The sequence below is a fragment of the Pelodiscus sinensis genome, chromosome 16, assembly GCF_052426305.1.
Source record: "Pelodiscus sinensis isolate ZL-2025 chromosome 16, ASM5242630v1, whole genome shotgun sequence".
NCBI classification, from domain to species: Eukaryota; Metazoa; Chordata; order Testudines; family Trionychidae; genus Pelodiscus; species Pelodiscus sinensis.
In genome coordinates, this window is record NC_143067.1 from 1,236,802 (window position 1) to 1,263,733 (window position 26,932).

At 72.2% G+C, this 26,932-nt stretch overlaps 1 protein-coding gene across 5 annotated transcripts in view; it reads right to left on the bottom strand.

Annotated features, from left to right (window-relative positions):
• Window positions 1-10,677: 10,677 nt before the first annotated feature.
• Window positions 10,678-26,932, bottom strand: part of FGFR4 (fibroblast growth factor receptor 4) — a 31,459-nt gene continuing 15,204 nt past the window's right edge. For 2 of the 5 annotated variants that reach the window (XM_089769416.1, XM_089769421.1), the window contains exons 4-18: window positions 26,353-26,430; window positions 23,043-23,251; window positions 22,788-22,911; window positions 22,132-22,355; window positions 21,783-21,921; window positions 21,519-21,688; window positions 16,237-16,382; window positions 13,399-13,520; window positions 13,187-13,297; window positions 12,070-12,260; window positions 11,712-11,834; window positions 11,446-11,516; window positions 11,210-11,347; window positions 11,038-11,143; window positions 10,678-10,952 (exon numbers count right to left, since the gene is read on the bottom strand). In XM_089769416.1, coding sequence (XP_089625542.1) covers window positions 10,764-10,952; window positions 11,038-11,143; window positions 11,210-11,347; window positions 11,446-11,516; window positions 11,712-11,834; window positions 12,070-12,260; window positions 13,187-13,297; window positions 13,399-13,520; window positions 16,237-16,382; window positions 21,519-21,688; window positions 21,783-21,921; window positions 22,132-22,355; window positions 22,788-22,911; window positions 23,043-23,251; window positions 26,353-26,430 — 2,141 coding nt within the window. In that variant the 3' untranslated portion in view covers window positions 10,678-10,763. The remainder of the gene's footprint in view (window positions 10,953-11,037; window positions 11,144-11,209; window positions 11,348-11,445; window positions 11,517-11,711; window positions 11,835-12,069; window positions 12,261-13,186; window positions 13,298-13,398; window positions 13,521-16,236; window positions 16,383-21,518; window positions 21,689-21,782; window positions 21,922-22,131; window positions 22,356-22,787; window positions 22,912-23,042; window positions 23,252-26,352; window positions 26,431-26,932) is intronic. The other 3 variants (XM_089769418.1, XM_089769420.1, XM_089769417.1) reach the window with 3 other exon arrangements.

Sequence of the window (26,932 nt, forward strand, 5' to 3'; positions counted from 1 at the left end):
CTCCCTGCTGGCAGCCCTCAGGTGTCAGCCTCATTCTTAGGTGTGTCCTTGGCCCATCGAGTGCCATTGTCCCACAGGGCCTCGCTGATTAGCATGTCCACAGGCCGGGCTCTGCCCAATGCTCAACCACATGCAGGGAAACATTCAGTCTCCACACAGATCACAGATTCCTAGCTCCACACACAGACATTCTACACTCACATGCAGGGAAACATTCAGTATCCATACAAAGTCCATGCTTAGAATTTCACACGCAGGCACTCTACAATCACATGACCAGCGTACACAGGACTATCAGACAGTGAGCTTCTATTCAACACCCCACATGGCCCCTTCTATACCATTTCTGGGGCCAACACCCCCCCGTGGGTGCAGCAGTGATCTGGCTGCTCCCAAGATCCAGCAACGTGACACGTGCCCCCACACACGGCATCCGAGCGCGCTCTCGCCATGGCGGAGGAGGGCAGCTGTCTCTCCCAGGCTTGCCTCCAGGGCTGACGCCGCCAGCAGGGGCATGGCCATGAGAAGGGGCCCGGCCCAGGCCTCGGGGCACCCTGTGAGGGCCGGCAGCAGGGCGGGCTGGTTCTGGAAGACTCTCAGGGCCTTGGGCTGCAGGCGTTCGCCAGACCAGGCAAGGCTCCAGGCCAGTCCTCCCCTGAGGGCCGAGCAGCAGAACCGCCAGGCTGGCTCTTGGAGGAGGGGCGGGAACAGGCCACGTCCGTCCCTCCTCAGGCCAGAGCTCTGGACAAGCCCAGCCACCTTCTGGCCCGAAACAGACCCCGGGAAGGCACCGGCGAGGGCAGCGCAGCCCATCCCCCTGCGGCTGCCCCCGCTCTGCCGGCCAGGGCCCTGCTGGGGTTGCCAGGCGTCCGGGATTCGCGCCCTCCGTGCGGCAGGACAACCCCCGACACGTGCAGTGTGCACTGCGCAATGGCCGGTGTCCCCTGAATTCCCGGCGGGCGCCTGGCGGGGGCGGGGAGCGACTGGGAGGGGGGCCGCCATTGGTGCCGGGAGCCTGTTGTCGCACGCAAAATCCGGGGGGAAGGGCTGGAACTCCCCCCACCCGGCTTCTGCTGGCGACCAGAGGCTCCCAGCGCCAATCGCGGCCCCGCCCCCCAGCTGGGAGCCTCTGGCTGCGAGCAGAAGCGGGGTGGGGGGAGTAGCTCCCAGCCCCTCCCCCGCCCCCACCCCCACCCGGCTTCTACTAGCAACTAGAGGGAGCGCCTGCCGGGGGGGCGGCCCCTTGGACTCCGGCTGGCTGCAGCCAGTGGCTGTGCCCCCTCCCCCACCAGCTCCACTTCCCGCGCCCCCCCCCCGCTCCCGTCCAGCCCCGCGGCCCCCAACCCTCCCCAGCTCTGCTTCCTGGTCTCCCTTCCGGCCAGCCCCGCGGCTCCCCCCAGCTCTGCTTCCTGTGCCCCCCCTTCCTCCTGGCCAGCCCTGCGGCCCCCAACCCTCCCCAGCTCTGCTTCCCGGTCTCCCTTCCGGCCAGCCCCGCGGCTCCCCCCAGCTCTGCTTCCTGTGCCCCCCCCTTCCTCCTGGCCAGCCCCGCGGCCCCCAACCCTCCCCAGCTCTGCTTCCCGGTCTCCCTTCCGGCCAGCCCCGCGGCTCCCCCCAGCTCTGCTTCCTGTGCCCCCCCTTCCTCCTGGCCAGCCCCGCGGCCCCCAACCCTCCCCAGCTCTGCTTCCCGGTCTCCCTTCCGGCTAGCCCCGTGCCCCCCCCCCCCCGGCCCCCCCCAGCTCTGCTTCCCGGCCCCCCTTCCTCCCCAGCCCCGCCCCCCGGCCCTGCCCCGCTCTGCCCCCGGCCCCCCCCTCCCCCCCCTCTCCTCCCGGCCAGCCCTGCGGCCCCCAACCCTCCCCAGCTCTGCTTCCCGGTCTCCCTTCCGGCCAGCCCCGCGGCCCCCCCCCCCTCTGCTTCCCGTGCCCCCCCCCCCTTCCCCCCCTCCCCCGGGCAGCCCCGCGGCCCCCCCCTTCCTCCTGGCCAGCCCTGCGGCCCCCAACCCTCCCCAGCTCTGCTTCCCGGTCTCCCTTCCGGCTAACCCCGTGGCCCCCCCAGCTCTGCTTCCTGTGCCCCCCATTCCTGCTGGCCAGCCCTGCGGCCCCCCCCCCCTCCTCCTGGCCAGCACCGCAGCCCCCAGACCCGCCCTGCCAGCTCCGCTTCCCACTCCCCCTCTCCCATCCAGCCCCGCAGCCCCCAGCCCTCCCCAGCTCTGCTTCCCGGTCTCCCTTCCGGCTAACCCCGTGGCCCCCCCAGCTCTGCTTCCTGTGCCCCCCATTCCTGCTGGCCAGCCCTGCGGCCCCCCCCCTTCCTCCTGGCCAGCACCGCAGCCCCCAGACCCGCCCTGCCAGCTCCGCTTCCCACTCCCCCTCTCCCATCCAGCCCCGCAGCCCCCAGCCCTCCCCAGCTCTGCTTCCCGGTCTCCCTTCCGGCTAGCCCCGTGGCCCCCCCAGCTCTGCTTCCTGTGCCCCCCATTCCTGCTGGCCAGCCCTGCGGCCCCCCCCCTTCCTCCTGGCCAGCACCGCAGCCCCCAGACCCGCCCTGCCAGCTCCGCTTCCCACTCCCCCTCTCCCATCCAGCCCCGCAGCCCCCAGCCCTCCCCAGCTCTGCTTCCCGGTCTCCCTTCTGGCTAGCCCCGTGGCCCCCCCAGCTCTGCTTCCTGTGCCCCCCATTCCTGCTGGCCAGCCCTGCGGCCCCCCCCCCTTCCTCCTGGCCAGCACCGCAGCCCCCAGACCCGCCCTGCCAGCTCCGCTTCCCACTCCCCCTCTCCCATCCAGCCCCGCAGCCCCCAGCCCTCCCCAGCTCTGCTTCCCGGTCTCCCTTCCGGCTAGCCCCGTGGCCCCCCCAGCTCTGCTTCCTGTGCCCCCCATTCCTGCTGGCCAGCCCTGCGGCCCCCCCCCTTCCTCCTGGCCAGCACCGCAGCCCCCAGACCCGCCCTGCCAGCTCCGCTTCCCACTCCCCCTCTCCCATCCAGCCCCGCAGCCCCCAGCCCTCCCCAGCTCTGCTTCCCGGTCTCCCTTCCGGCTAGCCCCGTGGCCCCCCCAGCTCTGCTTCCTGTGCCCCCCATTCCTGCTGGCCAGCCCTGCGGCCCCCCCCTTCCTCCTGGCCAGCACCGCAGTCCCCAGACCCGCCCTGCCAGCTCCGCTTCCCACTCCCCCTCTCCCATCCAGCCCCGCAGCCCCCAGCCCTCCCCAGCTCTGCTTCCCGGTCTCCCTTCCGGCTAGCCCCGTGGCCCCCCCAGCTCTGCTTCCTGTGCCCCCCATTCCTGCTGGCCAGCCCTGCGGCCCCCCCCCTTCCTCCTGGCCAGCACCGCAGCCCCCAGACCCGCCCTGCCAGCTCCGCTTCCCACTCCCCCTCTCCCATCCAGCCCCGCAGCCCCCAGCCCTCCCCAGCTCTGCTTCCCGGTCTCCCTTCCGGCTAGCCCCGTGGCCCCCCCAGCTCTGCTTCCTGTGCCCCCCATTCCTGCTGGCCAGCCCTGCGGCCCCCCCCCCTCCTCCTGGCCAGCACCGCAGCCCCCAGACCCGCCCTGCCAGCTCCGCTTCCCACTCCCCCTCTCCCATCCAGCCCCGCAGCCCCCAGCCCTCCCCAGCTCTGCTTCCCGGTCTCCCGCCTGGCTAGCCCTGTGGCCCCCGGACCCTCCTGCCAGCTCTGCTTCCCGCCCCGCCCGCTCCCGCCACCCATGCTCAAGTGTGTCCGGTTCTTTGGCGGGGTCTACCTGCCACCCTGGACTCCAGGCACCCTCGGGCCCTTCTCAAGGGCAGCGCCGACACGATGTCCCTCTGCAGCCTCCCCTGCTGGGAGTCCCAGCCCCCGGGGCCGCTAACCTCACAGAGCGGACCCGGTCCCAGAGCGAAGTTCCCACCCCAGTGGCCCCTAGCGCCTCGCCCGCACCGGGTGGCGGGTGGGCAAAGCTCAGTCTAACAGCATCTCCTTGGCCAGAAACCCCTCCAGGGCTGGGGGCTCCTCCGTCTGGGGTGGGGCCCCGCGCGCCTGGCGCCAGGCCGGTAGCCGCCTGCCCTTTGCCGGGTGCAGATCTGCCGAGGCGGCGGGGAGCCGGGGACAGCCGGTCGGGGCTGCCCAGTGACAGGGCTGGCGACGGCCTGGCCCAGCGCCGCTCTGTGAGGGGGCTCCCAGAGGCCGCTGGGAAGGGAAGGGAGGAGGCAGCGAGACCCGGGGCAGACTCAGCGCCCAGACCAGCCGAGGCCAGAGCTGCCTGGACTCCTCTGCAGCAGCCAACCCCCAGCCAGGCCTGGCCGCCAGGGCACCTTCGCCCCAAGCCCGGCTGGGGGAGCAGGCTGCTGGGCTCAGCCTGGGGGTGCTGGGCAGCTGCCAGTGAACCGCGAGGGAGGCTCCCAGTGGTGAAAGCTCCTGAAACCCGCAGGAAGTGTCGTCCTGAGCCCCGGGCACTAGGGGGGGGGGTTCAATTAACAGGCTGCACCCCGGGCACTGGGGGGGGTGTCAATTAACAGGCTGCACCCCGGACACTGGGGGGGGTCAATTAACAGGCTACAACCAGGGCACTGGTGGGGGTCAATTAACAGGCTACACCCCGGGCACTGGGGGGGTGTCAATTAACAGGCTGCACCCCGGGCACTGGGGGGAGTTCAATTAACAGGCTGCACCGGGCACTGGGGGGGGGGTCAATTAACAGGCTACACCCCGGGCACTGGGGGGGGTTCAATTAACAGGCTGCACCCCGGGCACTGGGGGGGTCAATTAACAGGCTGCACCCTGGGCACTGGGGGGGGGGTCAATTAACAGGCTGCACCCTGGGCACTGGGGGGGTCAATTAACAGGCTGCACCCTGGGCACTGGGGGGGGGGTTCAATTAACAGGCTGCACCCTGGGCACTGGGGGGGTCAATTAACAGGCTGCACCCTGGGCACTGGGGGAGGGGTCAATTAACAGGCTGCACCCCGGGCACTGGGGGGGTCAATTAACAGGCTGCACCCTGGGCACTGGGGGGGGTTCAAGTAACAGGCTGCACCCTGCGCCCCGGGCACTGGAGGGGGTCAATTAACAGGCTGCACCCTGGGCACTGGAGGGGGTCAATTAACAGGCTGCACCCTGGGCACTGGAGGGGGTCAATTAACAGGCTGCACCCCTGGCACTGGGGGGGTTCAATTAACAGGCTGCACCCCTGGCACTGGGGGGGGTCAATTAACAGGCTGCACCCCGGGCACTGGGGGGGGTCAATTAACAGGCTGCACCCCGGGCACTGGGGGGGGTTCAATTAACAGGCTGCGCCCCGGGCACTGGGGGGGGTTCAATTAACAGGCTGCGCCCTGCGCCCCGGGCACTGGGGGGGGGTCAATTAACAGGCTGCGCCCTGGGCACTGGAGGGGGTCAATTAACAGGCTGCACCTCTGGCACTGGGGGGGTTCAATTAACAGGCTGCACCCCTGGCACTGGGGGGGGTCAATTAACAGGCTGCACCCCGGGCACTGGGGGGGGTTCAATTAACAGGCTGCACCCTGCACCCTGGGCACTGGAGGGGGTCAATTAACAGGCTGCACCTCTGGCACTGGGGGGGTTCAATTAACAGGCTGCACCCCGGGCACTGGGGGGGGTTCAATTAACAGGCTGCACCCCGGGCACTGGGGGGGGTTCAATTAACAGGCTGCACCCTGCGCCCTGGGCACTGGAGGGGGTCAATTAACAGGCTGCACCCCTGGCACTGGGGGGGTTCAATTAACAGGCTGCACCCCTGGCACTGGGGGGGGTCAATTAACAGGCTGCACCCCGGGCACTGGGGGGGTTCAATTAACAGGCTGCACCCCGGGCACTGCGCCCTGCGCCCCCCCGCTCTCCTGGCCCCGCCAGCACCGGCACACGCCTCTCCTGGCCACGGCCGTGGCCCCCCAGCGCCCCCGCTCTCCTGGCCCCCCACACGAGATCACGGTGCCGCCAGCGTCCGAACCGCGAGTCCTTGCGCCTCCAGGCAGGAACGCTGAGGCTGAGCCTCCGGAGCCCTCCTGCCTCCCCGAGCGCAAGGGAGTCTCAGGCTGTCGGCTCCGCGCCGTGTCCCCGCAGCTACCCCCAGCGCGCTCACTGCCTCGCCCCCGGCTCCTCTGGCAGGGCCCCACCGCGCCACGGGCCACGCGGCCTCTGCTAACCCGAGGGGCGCCGCTTTCCACGAGGGCTCGGCCCGCCCTGGCTGGGAGCTCGGTCTGATCTTCCTTCCTGCCCCCAGGCCCACCCTGGGTCCCACTTCCCCGGCCCCTGCTCTGTCTGCACGGGGTGTCTGAGCTCAGGGCCCCGCCAGGGGGCTCGGGACAGGCTGTGGCTGTGGCTGCGGTTCCCCCCGACGGCGTCTTGTCCCCGGGCCGCCTTCCAGCCACCGGGCCGAGACTGGCCGCTGTGGACGCCAGGGCGCGGGCCGGCTCGGTCGAGTGCACGGAGCGTGGCCGCGCCGCACGACAGGGCGACGTCCTGCAGCCTGGGCCTGCACCCACCCCTGCCACCGGGCGCCGGCCGGCACGTGCGCTGCCCGTCGGAGGAGCCGGCCCCATGTCCAGTGCCTGCGTTTCGGGGGCGCCTGGAGGAGCCGACGGGAGCTGCTCTGGGAGACCCCTCCGGCCACGGGCGTGGCCACCAACGCAGCTTCTGGGCCGGGGCCAGCAGGGCGGGCTGGGACTGAGCAGCCCGCTGCCCATCGGCACCAAGGCCACCTCCCCCAGCCGCCCGGGCCACAGGGGCGCACCCGGGGCTGCAGCTCCCCGGCGGCCAGCAGGTGGCGCTCTCAGCCTGCGCCATTTCCAAGGCGGGCGGCCCCCCCCCGGGCCGGCCCCCCAGGCTCCCAGAGCTAGTCCCCCCCAGGGGCTGCCAGAGACCTGGAGCACAATCGGCTCCAGCACATGCCTGCCCCTGCCAGTCCCACGCCCGGAGCCGGGGCCTGCCATGCACGGCAGGGTGCCCAGCTCATGCCACTGGTGCCAGGGCCGGGCCACGCCCAGCAAGGGGGGAACATGCCCGGCTTTCTGTTCCTGGAAGCCGGTTAATCTGCCATGGATCCTCGTGCGAGCCCCGGTGCCAGGGGGCGGGGGAAGAGCGCTTGGGCCTCCCTCGTGCCTGGTTTGGGGAAGCTCTCAGCTTCTGCTGCGCCCCGGAAAGGCAGCTCACGCCCCCCGGTGGCCAGCCCGCCCCCAGCAGGCCTGGCAGGACGCGCTGCAGAGGGCTAAGCCGTGAGTGCCAAGCAGCTGGGCAGGGCCAGGGGAGCCCAGGGGTGTGCTCAGCTCTCCTGTGCAGGCCTGGGGCGGCCCCGACCCTGCCCCCAGCGGGGCGCAGCCTGGCCCCGCAGCCCAGCAGAGAGATGGGGCCGTGGCGGGCAGGCGGGAGGCAGAGCTGGGCAGCGTCCCAGGCCTGCGGGTCTCCGGCTGGGAGAGCGCGTGTGGGAACAGGAAGCCAGCGGGATTTACCGGCTGTGCCGCAAATCCTCTGGCACAAAAGCGGCCTGTTCCCGGGACAGGCTGTCGGCGGCTCAGCCGCACTTGCTGTGCCCGCGGAGCCGGCGGATTAAGGACAATTGGTTCAGCCCTGACAGAAAAGATCAGGAATGTTTGACAATAAAACGCTCCAGCTGCTGTGGGCTCGCTGGGCCCCACCCCCGCTCAGCTGCAGCCCCCACGCTGCTCCCACGCACCCCCGGCCCTGCGGCCTCAGCAGCCACTGCACCACGCCCAGCACAGACCAGCCCGCGTCCCCGGCAGGGCCTTGCCCACCCCGCGAGGGGGCTGCCCAGCTCCCCAGCACTGGGATGGCGCCATTCGACAGGCTGCATGGGGGCTGTCCTGCCAGCTCACCCGCAACAGCCACTATGGGGGTGAGACCCACAGGCGCCAGGGGTAGCTCAGCCCTCTGCCCGCTGAGCAGCCGTGGGCCCGGACTCCGCCGCAGGAAGGGCCCTGACAGAGCAGCGACTGTGGCACCAGCTTCTTCCCTGGCCCGCCAGCCCCCTGCCAGGCCCAGGGCAGGCGGGGAGCCGGGCCTGCTTGCTGCTCACCCCCGCCGCCCGCCTGGGGGGAGGCCTGCCGGCTCCTGGCACAAACACTGCCCCTTGTGTCCCTCCACCTGCCCGGGCCTGGCGAACGTTCACTGAGCCCCTCCCCACAGCTGCCAGTGGCCCCAGGCCGGGGACGAGGGAGGGAGACACCAAGTGAGCTGGGAAAACAGGGCACCTGACACAGGGCGCTCCCAAGCCGCGTCCTTCCCCGCCCCACACTGAGCACCAAGCAGAGGGCAGGGAGGCTGAGCACCGGGCAGGAAGCAGGGCGGGGCGTGGGGCGTGGCGGGCACGGGGACAGGCAGCGCTGTGGGGCAGGCCGTGGGGCGTGGCGGGCACGGGACAGGCAGCGCTGTGGGGCAGGCCGTGGGGCGTGGCGGGCCCGGGACAGGCAGCGCTGTGGGGCAGGCCGTGGGGCGTGGCGGGCACGGGACAGGCAGCGCTGTGGGGCGGGCCGTGGGGCGTGGCGGGCACGGGACAGGCAGCGCTGTGGGGCAGGCCGTGGGGCGTGGCGGGCACGGGACAGGCAGCGCTGTGGGGCAGGCCATGGGGCGGGGCTTCTAGCACCATTTCTGGTCAAACACCTTCTCCTGGCCCAGGGTGGCTCTTGCCTGCCCCGGCGCCCGCCCGCCCTGCTGGCTGCCAGGCTCTGCTTTGTCCGTGGCTCGGTGCCCGGTCCCAGGCTCTGGTCGCTGCTCTGTGGCTGGGCAGGGCCTGCCCGTCTGCCTGCATGAGGAGGCGCAGGAATTGCCAGCGCGGAGGGCAGCTGCCCAGGCGCCGGAGGGCGGGACAGAGCTGGGGAGCGGGCTGGGAAGGGTAGCTCCAGCCAGGCGGGGGTAGGGTGCCTGCGGGAGAGGGGGGAAGGCAGACACCCGCCCCTGCCCAGCAGCACCCGGAGGAGGATGCACCCGGCCAGGCTTTGCTGTGACGGGCCGGGCAGCTCGGGGTGCCAGCGGGCGGGCGGGGAAGGGCTGTGTGACCTCCAGGGCCGGCCTGCCAGGGAGTGGTACGGGCACCACTCACAGCACAGGGCCAGCAGCCCGCGCGCCTCGCCCAGCTCTCAGGGACCCGCGGGCAGGGACGGGCGGCGCGGCGCCTCGAGGGCTCCCCAGAGACGCGTCACCCTGAGAACCACCCGTCGGAGCAGAGCGCCCCTGCCTGTGCCGAGCCCTGAGCCGCAGTCCCCTAGTGCTAGGAGCCGCCCTTCGCCCACCTGGCACAGCTGGCACTGCCAGTCAGCCCCCGCCCCGACTCCCACCTGCACCGTGAGGGGCAGCTGGGTGCCCTGCCCTGGGCCACGCGCTGCCACAGGCGCTGACCCCAGTGCCCAAAGAGCTGGACTGTGCTTGCGGGAGCAGGCTGACCCCGCGGGGCAGAGGGGGACCAGGCCAGCCAACACCAGATCGCCAACCGCCCCAGGCTGCCAGGGCCTGGCCCCGCCTGCCTCTCTCGGGGGCCGGGAAGGGCAGCTGCAGCCGCAGCTGGCGGGGGAGGCTCCTGCAGCTAACGGCCCCGCGAAACCCAATGCTGCCCAAGCGAGGCGAGTCCCCGGGGACGGAAACCCGAGCCCAGCAGGGCCTGGGGCTAGGGACAGCTGCAGCCCCGGCTGCTGGGTGCCCAGGCTCTGGGCAGAGACCCAGCCAGAGCAGGGGGCTCCAAAGCGGGGCCCCAGCACGAGGCTGCAGCTGGAATTCCCCGCAGGGCTGGCACTGCCCGCCCCCCAGCAAGCCATGGGGCGCTGTGGCAGGGGCTCCGGCAGGCGGCTGGGGGGGGCAGTCTGCCCGGACGTTCTTCCCAGCCGGAGCAGGCTGGCAGCTGCGGGATCAGGTTCGGGAGGCGCTGGGAGCGGAGGTCACGGTGGCTTAGGGCCGGAGCAGCTAAGGCAGAGCAGATGTGGCCGCCCCGCCCCCGCCCAGGACACAGGTGCATCGGGCCCTGCTCGGAGCCAGCAGCGCAGGGGCTCCCGGCCGCGTGGCCCGACTGGCCCTGGCAGCTCCGCGGGACGGGGCAGGAGGGGACCGGCCAGGGCAAAGCAGCAGCGCTTGGCCTGGGCTAGGAACAGGGCCGGGGTCCTGCCCCCCAGGGTTGGGCCAGCCCGGCTCCGGCTGGCGGGGCCCTGGCTGCAGGAAGCAATTCTGCCCCCTGCCAGCTGGGCACTGAGCCAACGGGCAGGAGCCGTGGGTCTGCACCCCACCCCCCCCACGGGCCCTGCCCCGACCCACGGGGCACCACCCTGCTGGGAGGGCAACGGTTTCCCCTCCCCCAGCCTGACTACACCCCACCGTTGTGGGGAGGGGCCTACTCGCCCCCCGCCCAGCCCTCTAGGCAGCGGCATGGGGCAGCCCCCCAGCTCCCGCCTCAGGCCAGGCGAGTCTGCAGCCCCTCTTCAGGCAGCCGGATGGGCCCGGGCCTGGCTTGTCGGCTCCGGAGCTGGCGTCCTGGCCAGAGCCAGCTGCCGCTTTGGGGTGCCACAGGCAGACAGGGACAGGGACAGGGACCCGCAGCCACAGCGGGGATGAGGGGCGGCCCGGGCCCAGGACACACAAGGCAGAAGCCTCGTGAGGCAGGGCGAGGAAGGAGGGGGCTGGGGAACATCCCCACAGGAAGGGTCTGGGCTCGGCCCCCGCCTGGCAGCAGCCCCCGCCCTGCCCCGGGGCAACCAAGAAACCTGCAGCCAGAGGCTCTATTCCAAAATAATTTATCCAGCAAGATTTCAGTGCCCGGGGGACACTGCTCTGGTGGCTATGTACAGGGCGGGGCGGGGCCCTCAGAACGGCCTGGCCTCGGGGGAGCCGCGCCAGCCCCGCGGCCCTGGCGCCCTCCCGCTGTGGTAGGAGAGGCAGGGGGCGCCGGGCAGGGGCTCGTGGGTGAAGACAGAGTCGTCGGAGGAGCAGGTGCTGCCGGTGTCCTCGCAGGAGGGGGAGTACTGCTCGAAGGGCATGGCCAGCTCCAGGTACTGCGGGAAGGGAGAGAGCCGTCGGCTTGCGGGGCGCTGCCCGGGCAGGGAACCCGACACAGGGAGGCGTGCTCGGCCAACCTACCTCCTCCGAGACAGCTGCCAGGGTCTTGTCCAGCCCCTCCACCAACTGCTTGAAGGTGGGGCGCTGGGTGGGGGCCGCGTGCCAGCACTCCCGCATCAGCACGTACCTGGAAAGCAGGACAGAGCCGTCAGCCGGAGCAAGCCCTCCTCCCCCCCGGGGCAGCGGCACTCACAGCTCATGGGTGCAGTTGGAGGGCTTGTCCATGCGGTGCCCTTCCTTCAGCAGCTTGAAGAGCTCCTCCACTGGGATGCCGGGGTACGGGGAGCCCCCCAGCGTGAAGATCTCCCACAGCAGAATCCCAAAGGACCACCTGGGGACAGAGCAAGGGTCAGGCCTGGCACGGCCACGGGAGCCCCAGCGCCCATCGGCGTGTTCCCCGCTAGCCCTGGCGGGGCCGCCCCGGCTCACACGTCGCTCTGGTGCGTGTACACTCTGTCGAACAGGGCCTCGGGCGCCATCCACTTCACCGGCAGCCGGCCCTGCGGAGACAGCAAACCTGAGCCACGGCTGCTGCGCAATGACGGCCGCCTGGCCCCGCCCCTCCCATCAGCCCCGCCCCTCGGCCCCGCCCCTCCCGTCAGCCCCGCCCCACCCCTCGGCCCCGCCCCTCCCATCAGCCCCACCCCTCCCATCAGCCCCGCCCCCGCCCCGCCCCTCGGCCCCACCCCGCTCACGTTGCTGGTTTTCTTATAATAGTCGATGTCGTGGACGTCCCGGGCAAGGCCGAAGTCGGCGATTTTCAGCACATTCTCCTCGGTCACCAGCACGTTGCGGGCGGCCAGGTCCCTGTGGACGCACTGCAGGGAGGGGACGGAGCCAGACGTTTGTCATGGGCCTGGCCAAATAACCTCTGACCTCCCGCCACGGCCTGGCACCCGCACCCAGGGCTGGGCTGGGGGGGCCCATTAGCAGCCCCCACAGGGAGCCCCTCCGCCATGTCCACTCTGGGCAGCCCCTTGGGGGAGCCTGTGCCAGGCAGTGCCCAGCCCCTCTGCCCCGGAAGGAGCTGGAGCAGCCTGGGCGCCAGCTCACCCTCTTGGACTCCAGGTACTCCATGCCACGGGCCACCTGGTAGCTGCAGGAGACCAGGTCCTTGAAGGAGAGCTGCTCCTCGGGCATGGCGCGCACGTCGAAGGTGTAGTCGGGCGTGGGCGGGCGCCGGGCGCGCAGGTATTCCCGCAGGTTCCCCTTGGAGGCAAACTCCACCAGCACGAACAGCGGCCCTGCCGTGCGGCCCGGCCCCGTCAGCCCCGCCAGCTCCGGGGCCCGGCTCAGCCCCCCGGGCACGAAGGGGGGCAGCGCCCCCGCCAGCCCCAGCCTGCTCTGCCTTTGCTCAGATGTGAGCAGCCCCCAGACCCCTCAAGCGTGGCAGCGACCCCTCCCAAATACAGCAACCCTCCCTGTTCCACCCCGCACGAGCCCGGCAGCCCCTCCCACACCCACTGGGCAGCCCCTCCCGCACCGAGCCCGGCAGCCCCTCCCGCACCGAGCCCGGCAGCCCCTCCCCCACACACCTGGCAGCCCCTCCCACACCGAGCCCGGCAGCCCCTCCCCCACACACCTGGCAGCCCCTCCCGCACCGAGCCCGGCAGCCCCTCCCGCACCGAGCCCGGCAGCCCCTCCCCCCCCCAGCCCCTGGCAGCCCCTCCCACACCCAGCCTGGCAGCCCCTCCCCCCCACAGCCCCTGGCAGCCCCTCCCACACCGAGCCTGGCACCCAGCCCCTCCCACACCCACTGGGCAGCCCCTCCCGCACCGAGCCCGGCAGCCCCTCCCGCACCGAGCCCGGCAGCCCCTCCCCCCCCCACCCAGCCACCGGCCCGGCAGCCCCTCCCCCACACACCTGGCAGCCCCTCCCGCACCCAGCCCGGCGGCCCCTCCCCCACCCAGCCCGGCGGCCCCTCCCGCACCCAGCCCGGCGGCCCCTCCCGCACCCAGCCCGGCGGCCCCTCCCGCACCCAGCCCGGCGGCCCCTCCCGCACCCAGCCCGGCGGCCCCTCCCGCACCCAGCCCAGCGGCCCCTCCCCCACCGAGCCCGGCGGCCCCTCCCGCACCCAGCCCAGCGGCCCCTCCCGCACCCAGCCCGGCGGCCCCTCCCGCACCCAGCCCGGCGGCCCCTCCCCCACCGAGCCCGGCGGCCCCTCCCGCACCGTCCTGCGTGCAGACTCCCAGCAGGTTGATGATGTTCTTGTGCTTGTCCATCAGTTTCATCATCTCCATCTCGGAGATCAGGTCGGCCAGGTCCTTGTCTGTGGCGCTGTCTGGGGGCGCAGGGAGACGGTCACGGGGGGCAGGGGGGCTGCCCAGGCAGGGCTGAGACGGGAGCCCCCGCCCGGGACACGGCCCGGAACAGCCCCGTTACCTTTGAGCATCTTCACAGCCACCGTGACGGCTCTGTCTGGCCTGGCTCTGTCCAGCCCGTAGGCCTCGGCTCGCACCACCTGGCCAAAGCAGCCCTCGCCCAGCAGCTTGCCGAGCACCAGCCTGCGGGGAGACCCTTGTGAGTGGCAGGAGGGGGGCCATGGCCGGCAGGCCCGGCTGAGCGAGACAGGGCGCCCCAGGGAGCCCCAGGCCCGGCTGTGTGAGGCAGGGCGCCCCAGGGAGCCCCAGGCCCGGCTGAGCGAGGCAGGGCGCCCCAGGGAGCCCCAGGCCCGGCTGAGCGAGGCAGGGCGCCCCAGGGAGCCCCAGGCCCGGCTGAGCGAGGCAGGGCGCCCCAGGGAGCCCCAGGCCCGGCTGAGCGAGGCAGGGCGCCCCGGGGAGCCCCAGGCCCGGCTGAGCGAGGCAGGGCGCCCCACGGAGCCCCAGGCCCGGCTGAGCGAGGCAGGGCGCCCCAGGGAGCCCCAGGCCCGGCTGAGCAAGGCAGGGCGCCCCAGGGAGCCCCAGGCCCGGCTGAGCGAGGCAGGGCGCCCCGCGGAGCCCCAGGCCCGGCTGAGCGAGGCAGGGCGCCCCGCGGAGCCCCAGGCCCGGCTGAGCGAGGCAGGGCGCCCCGCGGAGCCCCAGGCCCGGCTGAGCGAGGCAGGGCGCCCCAGGGAGCCCCAGGCCCGGCTGAGCGAGGCAGGGCGCCCCGCGGAGCCCCAGGCCCGGCTGAGCGAGGCAGGTGCCCCGCGGAGCCCCAGGCCCGGCTGAGCGAGGCAGGGCGCCCCAGGGAGCCCCAGGCCCGGCTGAGCGAGGCAGGGCGCCCCAGGGAGCCCCAGGCCCGGCTGAGCGAGGCAGGGCGCCCCGCGGAGCCCCAGGCCCGGCTGAGCGAGGTAGGGCGCCCCAGGGAGCCCCAGGCCCAGCTGAGCGAGGCGGGGCGCCCCGTGGAGACCCGGGCCCGGCTGAGCGAGGCAGGGCGCCCCGTGGAGACCCAGGCCCGGCTGAGCGAGGCAGGGCGCCCCGCGGAGCCCCAGGCCCGGCTGAGCGAGGCAGGGCGCCCCAGGGAGCCCCAGGCCAAGCTGAGCGAGGCGGGGCGCCCCGTGGAGACCCAGGCCCGGCTGAGCGAGGCAGGGCGCCCCGCGGAGCCCCAGGCCCGGCTGAGCGAGGCAGGGCGCCCCGTGGAGACCCAGGCCCGGCTGAGCGAGGCAGGGCGCCCCGTGGAGACCCAGGCCCGGCTGAGCGAGGCAGGGCGCCCCAGGGAGCCCCAGGCCCGGCTGAGCGAGGCAGGGCGCCCCGCGGAGCCCCAGGCCCGGCTGAGCGAGGCAGGGCGCCCCGCGGAGCCCCAGGCCCGGCTGTGTGAGGCAGGGCGCCCCAGGGAGCCCCAGGCCCGGCTGAGCGAGGCAGGGCGCCCCGTGGAGACCCAGGCCTGGCTGAGCGAGGCAGGGCGCCCCGCGGAGCCCCAGGCCCGGCTGAGCGAGGCAGGGCGCCCCGTGGAGACCCAGGCCCGGCTGAGCGAGGCAGGGCGCCCCGTGGAGACCCAGGCCCGGCTGAGCGAGGCAGGGCGCCCCAGGGAGCCCCAGGCCCGGCTGAGCGAGGCAGGGCGCCCCGCGGAGCCCCAGGCCCGGCTGAGCGAGGCAGGGCGCCCCGCGGAGCCCCAGGCCCGGCTGTGTGAGGCAGGGCGCCCCAGGGAGCCCCAGGCCCGGCTGAGCGAGGCAGGGCGCCCCGCGGAGCCCCAGGCCCGGCTGAGCGAGGCAGGGCGCCCCGCGGAGCCCCAGGCCCGGCTGAGCGAGGCAGGGCGCCCCGCGGAGCCCCAGGCCCGGCTGAGCGAGGCAGGGCGCCCCGCGGAGCCCCAGGCCCGGCTGAGCGAGGCAGGGCGCCCCGTGGAGACCGAGGCCCGGCTGAGCGAGGCAGAGCGCCCCGTGGAGACCCAGGCCCGGCTGAGCGAGGCAGGGCGCCCCGCGGAGCCCCAGGCCCGGCTGAGCGAGGCGGGGCGCCCCAGGGAGCCCCAGGCCCGGCTGAGCGAGGCAGGGCGCCCCGTGGAGACCCAGGCCCGGCTGAGCGAGGCAGGGCGCCCCGTGGAGACCCAGGCCCGGCTGAGCGAGGCAGGGCGCCCCGCGGAGCCCCAGGCCCGGCTGAGCGAGGCAGGGCGCCCCGTGGAGACCCAGGCCCGGCTGAGCGAGGCAGGGCGCCCCAGGGAGCCCCAGGCCCGGCTGAGCGAGGCAGGGCACCCCGTGGAGACCCAGGCCCGGCTGAGCGAGGCAGGGCGCCCCGTGGAGACCCAGGCCCGGGTGAGCGAGGCAGGGCGCCCCAGGGAGCCCCAGGCCCGGCTGAGCGAGGCAGGGCACCCCGTGGAGACCCAGGCCCGGCTGAGCGAGGCAGGGCGCCCCGCGGAGCCCCAGGCCCGGCTGTGTGAGGCAGGGCGCCCCAGGGAGCCCCAGGCCCGGCTGAGCGAGGCAGGGCGCCCCGCGGAGCCCCAGGCCCGGCTGAGCGAGGCAGGGCGCCCCGCGGAGACCCAGGCCTGGCTGAGCGAGGCAGGGCGCCCCGTGGAGACCCAGGCCCGGCTGAGCGAGGCAGGGTGCCCCGCGGAGCCCCAGGCCCGGCTGAGCGAGGCAGGGCGCCCCGTGGAGACCGAGGCAGGCCGGGGGCTCAGCGCCCCGTGGAGACGCAGGAGGGCTGAGCAGTCAGTCTGTGTGCACGTGGCTGGAAGGCTGCAGGGCCCCACGGAGAGCTCAGCAGAGCCGCCCAGAGCCCGGTCTCAGAGCCGCGCGCGGGCTGGGACACACCCGGGCCCCACACAGTGGGGCAGCACGAGGTGACCCCCCGTCTGCCGGGAGCCAGGCCCTACTTGTATCGGGGGAACTCCCAGGCGGGGTCCAGCGGCAGGCCGAGCTCCAGGACCCCTGCCAGCATCGGGGTGCAGCTGGACGAGAGGCGGGCGACTCGCACCAGGGACGCGCTGGACTTTCCCGAGCAGCTCGACTCCAAGGAGAACTGTGGGAGACCCAAGAGCCCCCCTGTCAGCACCAGGCAGGCCGGCGGGGGGTGCAGGGCCCAGCCCTGGGGAGGAGAAAGAGGGGAAAGGGGGCAGGGCTGGGCCCCAGCAGCTCTTTGGGGGTGTTGCTGGGCAGCGCCGGTTCCTGGTGGCCGGGAGGGGGGTTGCCGGGCAGCGCCGGTTCCTGGTGGCCGGGGGGGAGGGTTGCCGGGCAGCGCCGGTTCCTGGTGGCCGGGGGGTGTTTGCCGGGCAGCGCCGGTTCCTGGTGGCCGGGAGGGGGGTTGCCGGGCAGCGCCGGTTCCTGGTGGCCGGGGGGGGTTGCTGGGCAGCGCCGGTTCCTGGTGGCCGGGAGGGGGGTTGCCGGGCAGCGCCGGTTCCTGGTGGCCGGGGGGGGGGGGGGGTTGCCGGGCAGCGCGGTTCCTGGTGGCCAGGGGGGGTTGCCGGGCAGCGCCAGTTCCTGGTGGCCGGGGGGGTGTTTGCCGGGAGCGCCGGTTCCTGGTGGCCGGGGGGGTGTTTGCCGGGCAGCGCCGGTTCCTGGTGGCCAGGGGGGGTTGCCGGGCAGCGCCGGTTCCTGGTGGCCGGGGGGGTGTTTGCCGGGCAGCGCCGGTTCCTGGTGGCCGGGGGGGTGTTTGCCGGGCAGCGCCGGTTCCTGGTGGCCGGGGGGGTGTTTGCCGGGCAGCGCCGGTTCCTGGTGGCCGGGGGGGGTTGCTGGGCAGCGCCGGTTCCTGGTGGCTGGGGGGGGTTGCCGGGCAGCGCAGGTTCCTGGTGGCCGGGGGGGTGTTTGCCGGGCAGCGCCGGTTCCTGGTGGCCGGGGGGTGTTTGCCGGGCTGCGCCGGTTCCTGGTGGCCGGGAGGGGGGTTGCCGGGCAGCGCCGGTTCCTGGTGGCCGGGGGGGGTTGCTGGGCAGCGCCGGTTCCTGGTGGCCGGGGGGGGGGGGTTGCTGGGCAGCGCCGGTTCCTGGTGGCCGGGGGGGTTGCTGGGCAGCGCCGGTTCCTGGTGGCCGGGAGGGGGGTTGCCGGGCAGCGCCGGTTCCTGGTGGCCGGGGGGGTGTTTGCCGGGCAGCGCCGGTTCCTGGTGGCCGGGGGGGTGTTTGCCGGGCAGCGCCGGTTCCTGGTGGCCGGGGGGGGTTGCCGGGCAGCGCCGGTTCCTGGTGGCTGGGAGGGGTGTTGCCGGGCAGCGCCGGTTCCTGGTGGCCGGGGGGGGGGTTGCCGGGCAGCGCCGGTTCCTGGTGGCCGGGGGGGTGTTTGCCGGGCAGCGCCGGTTCCTGGTGGCCGGGGGGGGTTGCCGGGCAGCGCCGGTTCCTGGTGGCCGGGGGGGGGGTTGCCGGGCAGCGCCGGTTCCTGGTGGCCGGGAGGGGGGTGTTTGCCGGGCAGCGCCGGTTCCTGGTGGCCGGGGGGGGTTGCCGGGCAGCGCCGGTTCCTGGTGGCTGGGGGGGTTGCCGGGCAGCGCCGGTTCCTGGTGGCCGGGGGGGGTTGCCGGGCAGCGCCGGTTCCTGGTGGCCGGGGGGGTGTTTGCCGGGCAGCGCCGGTTCCTGGTGGCCGGGGGGGGTTGCCGGGCAGCGCCGGTTCCTGGTGGCCGGGGGGGGGTTGCCGGGCAGCGCCGGTTCCTGGTGGCCGGGGGGGGTTGCCGGGCAGCGCCGGTTCCTGGTGGCCGGGGGGGGTTGCCGGGCAGCGCCGGTTCCTGGTGGCCGGGGGGGTGTTTGCCGGGCAGCGCCGGTTCCTGGTGGCCGGGGGGGGGGTTGCCGGGCAGCGCCGGTTCCTGGTGGCCGGGGGGGGTTGCCGGGCAGCGCCGGTTCCTGGTGGCCGGGAGGGGGGTTGCCGGGCAGCGCCGGTTCCTGGTGGCCGGGAGGGGGGTTGCCGGGCAGCGCCGGTTCCTGGTGGCCGGGGGGGTGTTTGCCGGGCAGCGCCGGTTCCTGGTGGCCGGGGGGGGGTTGCCGGGCAGCGCCGGTTCCTGGTGGCCGGGGGGGGGTTGCCGGGCAGCGCCGGTTCCTGGTGGCCGGGGGGGGGTTGCCGGGCAGCGCCGGTTCCTGGTGGCCGGGGGGGGTTGCCGGGCAGCGCCGGTTCCTGGTGGCCGGGGGGGTGTTTGCCGGGCAGCGCCGGTTCCTGGTGGCCGGGGGGGGGGTTGCCGGGCAGCGCCGGTTCCTGGTGGCCGGGGGGGGGGTTGCCGGGCAGTGCCGGTTCCTGGTGGCCGGGAGGGGGGTTGCCGGGCAGCGCCGGTTCCTGGTGGCCGGGAGGGGGGTTGCCGGGCAGCGCCGGTTCCTGGTGGCCGGGGGGGGTTGCCGGGCAGCGCCGGTTCCTGGTGGCCGGGGGGGGTTGCCGGGCAGCGCCGGTTCCTGGTGGCCGGGGGGGGTTGCCGGGCAGCGCCGGTTCCTGGTGGCCGGGGGGGGTTGCCGGGCAGCGCCGGTTCCTGGTGGCCGGGGGGGGTTGCCGGGCAGCGCCGGTTCCTGGTGGCCGGGGGGGGTTGCCGGGCAGCGCCGGTTCCTGGTGGCCGGGGGGGGTTGCCGGGCAGCGCCGGTTCCTGGTGGCCGGGGGGGGTTGCCGGGCAGCGCCGGTTCCTGGTGGCCGGGGGGGGGGTTGCTGGGCAGCGCCGGTTCCTGGTGGCCGGGGGGGGTTGCCGGGCAGCGCCGGTTCCTGGTGGCCGGGGGGGGTTGCTGGGCAGCGCCGGTTCCTGGTGGCCGGGGGGGGTTGCTGGGCAGCGCCGGTTCCTGGTGGCCGGGGGGGGTTGCCGGGCAGCGCCGGTTCCTGGTGGCCGGGGGGGGTTGCCGGGCAGCGCCGGTTCCTGGTGGCCGGGGGGGTGTTTGCCGGGCAGCGCCGGTTCCTGGTGGCCGGGGGGGGTTGCCGGGCAGCGCCGGTTCCTGGTGGGGGGGGGTTGCCGGGCAGCGCCGGTTCCTGGTGGCCGGGGGGGTGTTTGCCGGGCAGCGCCGGTTCCTGGTGGCCGGGGGGGGTTGCCGGGCAGCGCCGGTTCCTGGTGGCCGGGGGGGGGTTGCCGGGCAGCGCCGGTTCCTGGTGGCCGGGGGGGGTTGCCGGGCAGCGCCGGTTCCTGGTGGCCGGGGGGGGTTGCCGGGCAGCGCCGGTTCCTGGTGGCCGGGGGGGTGTTTGCCGGGCAGCGCCGGTTCCTGGTGGCCGGGGGGGGGGTTGCCGGGCAGCGCCGGTTCCTGGTGGCCGGGGGGGGTTGCCGGGCAGCGCCGGTTCCTGGTGGCTGGGAGGGGGGTTGCCGGGCAGCGCCGGTTCCTGGTGGCCGGGAGGGGGGTTGCCGGGCAGCGCCGGTTCCTGGTGGCCGGGGGGGTGTTTGCCGGGCAGCGCCGGTTCCTGGTGGCCGGGGGGGGGTTGCCGGGCAGCGCCGGTTCCTGGTGGCCGGGGGGGGGTTGCCGGGCAGCGCCGGTTCCTGGTGGCCGGGGGGGGGTTGCCGGGCAGCGCCGGTTCCTGGTGGCCGGGGGGGGGTTGCCGGGCAGCGCCGGTTCCTGGTGGCCGGGGGGGTGTTTGCCGGGCAGCGCCGGTTCCTGGTGGCCGGGGGGGGGGTTGCCGGGCAGCGCCGGTTCCTGGTGGCCGGGGGGGGGGTTGCCGGGCAGCGCCGGTTCCTGGTGGCCGGGAGGGGGGTTGCCGGGCAGCGCCGGTTCCTGGTGGCCGGGAGGGGGGTTGCCGGGCAGCGCCGGTTCCTGGTGGCCGGGGGGGGTTGCCGGGCAGCGCCGGTTCCTGGTGGCCGGGGGGGGTTGCCGGGCAGCGCCGGTTCCTGGTGGCCGGGGGGGGTTGCCGGGCAGCGCCGGTTCCTGGTGGCCGGGGGGGGTTGCCGGGCAGCGCCGGTTCCTGGTGGCCGGGGGGGGTTGCCGGGCAGCGCCGGTTCCTGGTGGCCGGGGGGGGTTGCCGGGCAGCGCCGGTTCCTGGTGGCCGGGGGGGGTTGCCGGGCAGCGCCGGTTCCTGGTGGCCGGGGGGGGTTACCGGGCAGCGCCGGTTCCTGGTGGCCGGGGGGGGTTGCTGGGCAGCGCCGGTTCCTGGTGGCCGGGGGGGGTTGCCGGGCAGCGCCGGTTCCTGGTGGCCGGGGGGGGTTGCCGGGCAGCGCCGGTTCCTGGTGGCCGGGGGGGTGTTTGCTGGGCAGCGCCGGTTCCTGGTGGCCGGGGGGGGTTGCCGGGCAGCGCCGGTTCCTGGTGGCCGGGGGGGGTTGCCGGGCAGCGCCGGTTCCTGGTGGCCGGGGGGGTGTTTGCCGGGCAGCGCCGGTTCCTGGTGGCCGGGGGGGGTTGCCGGGCAGCGCCGGTTCCTGGTGGCCGGGGGGGGGTTGCCGGGCAGCGCCGGTTCCTGGTGGCCGGGGGGGGGGTTGCCGGGCAGCGCCGGTTCCTGGTGGCCGGGGGGGGGGTTGCCGGGCAGCGCCGGTTCCTGGTGGCCGGGGGGGGTTGCCGGGCAGCGCCGGTTCCTGGTGGCCGGGGGGGGGGTTGCCGGGCAGCGCCGGTTCCTGGTGGCCGGGGGGGGGGTTGCCGGGCAGCGCCGGTTCCTGGTGGCCGGGGGGGGGTTGCCGGGCAGCGCCGGTTCCTGGTGGCCGGGGGGGGGTTGCCGGGCAGCGCCGGTTCCTGGTGGCCGGGGGGGGGTTGCCGGGCAGCGCCGGTTCCTGGTGGCCGGGGGGGGGGTTGCCGGGCAGCGCCGGTTCCTGGTGGCCGGGGGGGGGGTTGCCGGGCAGCGCCGGTTCCTGGTGGCCGGGGGGGGGTTGCCGGGCAGCGCCGGTTCCTGGTGGCCAGGGGGGGTTGCCGGGCAGCGCCGGTTCCTGGTGGCCGGGGGGGGGGTTGCCGGGCAGCGCCGGTTCCTGGTGGCCGGGGGGGGGGGTTGCCGGGCAGCGCCGGTTCCTGGTGGCCGAGGGGGGTTGCCGGGCAGCGCCGGTTCCTGGTGGCCAGGGGGGGTTGCCGGGCAGCGCCGGTTCCTGGTGGCCGGGGGGGGTTGCCGGGCAGCGCCGGTTCCTGGTGGCCGAGGGGGGTTGCCGGGCAGCGCCGGTTCCTGGTGGCCGGGGGGGTGTTTTCCGGGCAGTGCCAGGCGCCGGCTGCAGCCAGAGGGCAGTGCAGGTGGCGGCACAGCGAGGACAGCCGGCCCTTGCAGCCCAGCGCAGAGCCGCGACCCGCGGGGGGCGGCTGCAGGCTCCCTCCGGCCCCGCACGTACCTGGCGGACGAGCGGGAACTTGGAGAGCCTGTGTACGGCCAGCGGCTGCTTGCTGGGCCGGGTCTGCACGCGGCACCGCGCGGCGATCACCAGGCCCATGGCCAGCGCCAGCGAGCCCGACGTGTAGATGACGATGTCCGTGTAGCTGGTGTCCGGGGCGTCCGGCTCCTCTGCCACAGAGCGAAGCCAGTGAGCCCGGGCTGGGGCGGCCAGGAGGGGCCCTGCCTCCTCCCCACGCACCGCCCCGGCCAGCCTGCCCCTTACCGGGCAGCACGGTGAGCCAGGCCGACTGGTAGGACAGGCCGATGGAGTTCCCAGCCAGGCAGGTGTACTCGCCGGCATCCTCCGCGGAGACGTTGTGCAGGTAGAGCACCTCCACCTCCGAGCTGTTAATGTCGGCCGTCTGCGGCAGGAGAGACGCAGCCTCAGGGCAAAGCCAGAGCCTGTCTGGGGGGGCGCCGAGCTCCGTGGGCCAAGCCGAGCCTGCCCGGCCCCAGGACTGGCTCCCCGGGGCCCAGCTCCTCCTGCCGGCAGCTCCCCGCTCTGCCAAGGCCGCGGGCTCGGTGGGCGACGCCGGGAGGGGCTGCTGCAGGGCTCGGCGCCTGGCGCTTACCTTGAGCACCTGGACGTAGGGCACGCCGTCGGGGCCGGAGCTGCTGCCGTTCACCTCGATGTGCCGGAGCCACTGGATGTGGGGCTGGGCGTCGCTGTACACCTTGCAGAAGAACTCCACGTCGCTGCCCACCACCGCCGTGGTGTTGGCCGGCAGCCCGGCCTGCAGGATGGGCCTGTGCGGGGACCGCTCTGCCCGGGGAGGAAGGGGGCAGCATCGCCCAGCTGCGCCCAGCACGAACCCCGGGGGCAGAGCAGGGCACCTGGGCTGTGAGCCGCTCGCTCTGTGCCCTGGGCAGGGCCAGCCCCTCTGCACCTGCTCCCCAAGCTCTCCTGCAGCCCCACGCCTCCCACGCCCATCTGTCCACCTCCCACCTTGCCCTGGCACACACCAGAGCCACTACAGCCGCAGCGCCCTGCCAGGAATCCCCCCGCCCCCAGCGGCTGGCAGAGGGGCGCAGAGGCGTGGGAGGCGGGTCAGGGACAGGACCCAGGAGACCTCCAAGCCCTGTGACGCTCCAGGATCGGCGCCCTGGTGCCCAGGCCGCATGGAGACACCCCCGCCGGGACACAGGGCGCTCGGTGCGGCCCCGAGGCTGCGGGAAGCCCGAGTCGGTGCCCCTGGCCCAGGGCTGCCCACGCAGGGAGAGGCCTCACCGAGGACGTCGAGCAGGTAGCTGTAGTGGATGCTGCCAGCCTGGTTCTCCACCAGGCAGGTGTAGTTGCCGCGGTCGGAGGGCACCACGCTCTCCATGACCAAGCTCCAGTGCTGCGGCCGGAGCTGCGAGAGAAGGGGCAGCGCCAGGTGAGGGGGGCAGAGGTGCCTGCTGCCGCCCGGCCTCCCCCCGCGCAGCTGGTGGGCAGTGCCGGGCACCGAGGGCACCCCAGGGAGGGGCTGGACGGGGGCCTTACCCGGATGCCGCCGATGCGGTGCTCCCCCTGGAACTCCTGCCCGTTCTTCAGCCAGCGGATGCTGGGGGCAGGGCTCCCCGAGGCCGGGCAGCGGAACTTGACCGTGTTTCCCGCGGGGACAGCGTACAGCTTCTTATCCATGCGCTGCGGGTGCGTCCAGTACGGCGCTGGGGGAGACGGTGTGCCAGGGGCCAGCATAGGTGCCAGGTCTGGAGAGGCCCCAGTGCCACATGCCAGAGCTGCAGCCAGGAACACACCCACCCTGCGGCGGGGCAGTGCCCAGCCAGTGCTCATAGTGCAGTACCAAGCCAGCACCCACAATGCAGTGCCCAAGCCAGTGCCCAGAGTGGAGTGCCCAAGCCAGTGCCCACTACGCAGTGCCCAAGCCAGTGCACAGACTGCAGTGCCCAAGCCAGTGCCCACAACGCAGTGCCCAAGCCAGTGCACAGACTGCAGTGCCCAAGCCAGTGCCCACTACGCAGTGCCCAAACCAGTGCACAGACTGCAGTGCCAAGCCAGTGCCCACAACGCAGTGCCCAAGCCAGTGCACAGACTGCAGTGCCCAAGCCAGTGCCCACTACGCAGTGCCCAAGCCAGTGCATAGACTGCAGTGCCCAAGCCAGTGCCCACTACGCAGTGCCCAAGCCAGTGCACAGACTGCAGTGCCCAAGCCAGTGCCCACAACGCAGTGCCCAAGCCAGTGCACAGACTGCAGTGCCCAAGCCAGTGCCCACTACGCAGTGCCCAAGCCAGTGCATAGACTGCAGTGCCCAAGCCAGTGCCCACAACGCAGTGCCCAAGCCAGTGCCCACTACGCAGTGCCCAAGCCAGTGCTCACTACGCAGTGCCCAAGCCAGTGCACAAAGTGCAGTGAACATAAGAACGGCCGTACTGGGTCAGACCAAAGGTCCATCTAGCCCAGTATCCTGTCTGCCAACAGCGGCCAGCACCAGGTGCCCCGGAGAGGGTGGACCGAAGACAATGATCAAGCGATTTGTCTCCTGCCATCCCTCTCCAGCCTCTGACAGACAGAGGCCAAGGACACCATTTTATCCCCTGGCTAATAGCCTTTTATGGACCTAACCTCCATGAAATTATCTAGCTTCTCTTTAAACTCTATTATAGTCCTAGCCTTCACAGCCTCCTCTGGCAAGGAGTTCCACAGGTTGATTACACGCTGTGTGAAGAAGAACTTTCTTTTATTAGTTTTAAACCTGCTCCCCATTAATTTCATTTGGTGTCCTCTAGTTCTTCTATTATAGGAACTAATAAATAACTTTTCTTTATCAGCCCTCTCCACACCACTCATGATTTTATAGACCTCTATCATATCCCCCCTCAGTCTCCTCTTTTCTAAACTGAAAAGTCCCAGTCGCTTTAGCCTCTCCTCATATGGGACCCGTTCCAAACCCCTAATCATTTTAGTTGCCCTTTTCTGAACCCTTTCCAAGGCCAAAATATCTTTTTTGAGGTGAGGAGACCACATCTGTACACAGTATTCAAGATGTGGGCGTTCCATAGTTTTATACAGGGGCAGTAAGATATTCTGTGTCTTATTTTCTATCCCTTTCTTAATAATTCCTAGCATCCTATTTGCCTTTCTGTCCGCCGCTGCACACTGCGTGGAAGTTTTCAGAGAACTGTCCACGATAACTCCAAGATCTCTTTCCTGATTTGTCGTAGCCAAAATTAGCCCCCATCATACTGTACGTATAGTTGGGGTTATTTTTCCCGTTTTGCATTACTTTACACTTATCCACATTACATTTCATTTGCCATTTTGCTGCCCAATCACTCAGTTTGGTGAGATGATCTTGCAGTCCCTCAGGATCTGTCTACACTACCCCGCTAGTTCGAACTAGGCTGGTAATGTAGGCAACCGCACTTGCTAATGAAGCCCTGGATTTGAATTTCCCGGGCTTCATTTGCATAAGCCGGGTGCCGCCATTTTTAAATCCCGGCTAGTTCGAACCCCGTGCCGCGCGGCTACACGCGGCACGGAGTAGCTAGTTCGGATTAGGCTTCCTATCTGAACTAGCTGTACTCCGCGTGTAGCCACGCGGCACGGGGTTCGAACTAGCCGGGATTTAAAAATGGCGGCACCCGGCTTATGCAAATGAAGCCCGGGAAATTCAAATCCAGGGCTTCATTTGCAAGTGCGGTTGCCTACATTACCAGCCTAGTTCGAACTAGTGGGGTAGTGTAGACAGACCCTCACAGTCTGCTTCTGTCTTGACTATCCTAAACAGTTTGGTATCATCCCCAAACTTCACCACCTCACTGCTTACCCCTTTCTCCAGATCATTTATGAATAAGTTGAAAAGGATTGGTCCCAGGACTGACCCTTGGGGGACACCACTAGTTACCCCCCTCCAATCTGAAAATTTACCATTTATTCCTACCCTTAGTTTCCTGCCTTTTAACCAGTTCTCAATCCAAGAAAGGACCTTCCCTCTTATCCCATGGCCATGGAATTTACACAGGGACCTTGTCAAAGGCTTTCTGAAAATCTAAGTATACTGTATCTACTGGATCCCCCTTGTCTGCATGTTTGTTAACCCCTTCAAAGAACTACGCAGTGCCCAAGCCAGTGCCCACAATGCAGTGCCCAAGCCAGTGCACAGAGTGCAGTGCCCAAGCCAGTGCCCATAATGCAGTGCCCAATCCAGTGCACAGAGTGCAGTGCCGAAGCCAGTGCTCACTACGCAGTGCCAAGCCAGTGCCCACAATGCAGTGCCCATTACACAGTGCCCAAGCCAGTGCCCAATACGCAGTGCCCAATACGCAGTGCCCAAGCCAGTGCACAGAGTGCAGTGCCCAAGCCAGTGCCCACAACGCAGTGCCCAAGCCAGTGCCCACAATGCAGTGCCCATTACACAGTGCCCAAGCCAGTGCCCAATACGCAGTGCCCAAGCCAGTGCACAGAGTGCAGTGCCCAAGCCAGTGCCCACAACGCAATGCCCAAGCCAGTGCCCACCGTGCAGCGCCCAGCCAGTGATCTCAGCCAGCTGCTCCAAAGCGCTGAGATAGCCAAGGCAGGGCCAGCAGCACCACCAGTACAGCCCCTATGCCAGACAGAGCTCAGGCTGGGAACCCCGCGGCTGGGCACAGGCCAGGCATGGTCCCAGTCTGCCACCTGCCATGGGGGGCAGCAGAGGGAATGTGGGGTCTGCTGGGAGGGACGTTCCTGCAGAGAGAGGCAGGCGGGAAGGGGCTCTGCTCTCCTGGCCGCTTGAGGGACCCAGCCCCAACCTTGTCCCTCGCCTCAAGCTGCAGCGGGGGGGGCCAGACCCACTGGCCCCGTACTCACCCCTGCGGTACGTGGGCTCCTCGCCGAGGGAGCCGTCCCCATTGCTGTCTTCATCGTCATCGCCGGACGCCAGCGAGTCTGAGAGGAAGCACCAGGCGTGGTGAGCTCCCGCCCCTGCCGTGCCAGTGCTGAGGAGCAGGACAGGGCACCGGCTTGGGGCGTGCACCCAGCTACGCCAGCTGCAGGGACATGGCAGGAGCGCTGGCTTGGCAGGCGGCGCTCCCAGCAGGGAGCGCTGTTGGGGTTTAACCAGGAGCACTGGCTGGGGGTGCTTTCAGCAGGGGGCACTGTGGGGCAGGAGCTCTGGCTGGGGGAGCTCTCAGCAGGGGGCGCTGTGGGGCAGGAGATCTGGCTGGGGGTGCTCTCAGCAGGGGGCGCTGTGGGGCAGGAGATCTGGCTGGGGGTGCTCTCAGCAGGGGGCGCTGTGGGGCAGGAGCTCTGGCTGGGGGAGCTCCCAGCAGGGGGCGCTGTGGGGCAGGAGATCTGGCTGGGGGTGCTCTCAGCAGGGGGCGCTGTGGGGCAGGAGATCTGGCTGGGGGTGCTCTCAGCAGGGGGCGCTGTGGGGCAGGAGATCTGGCTG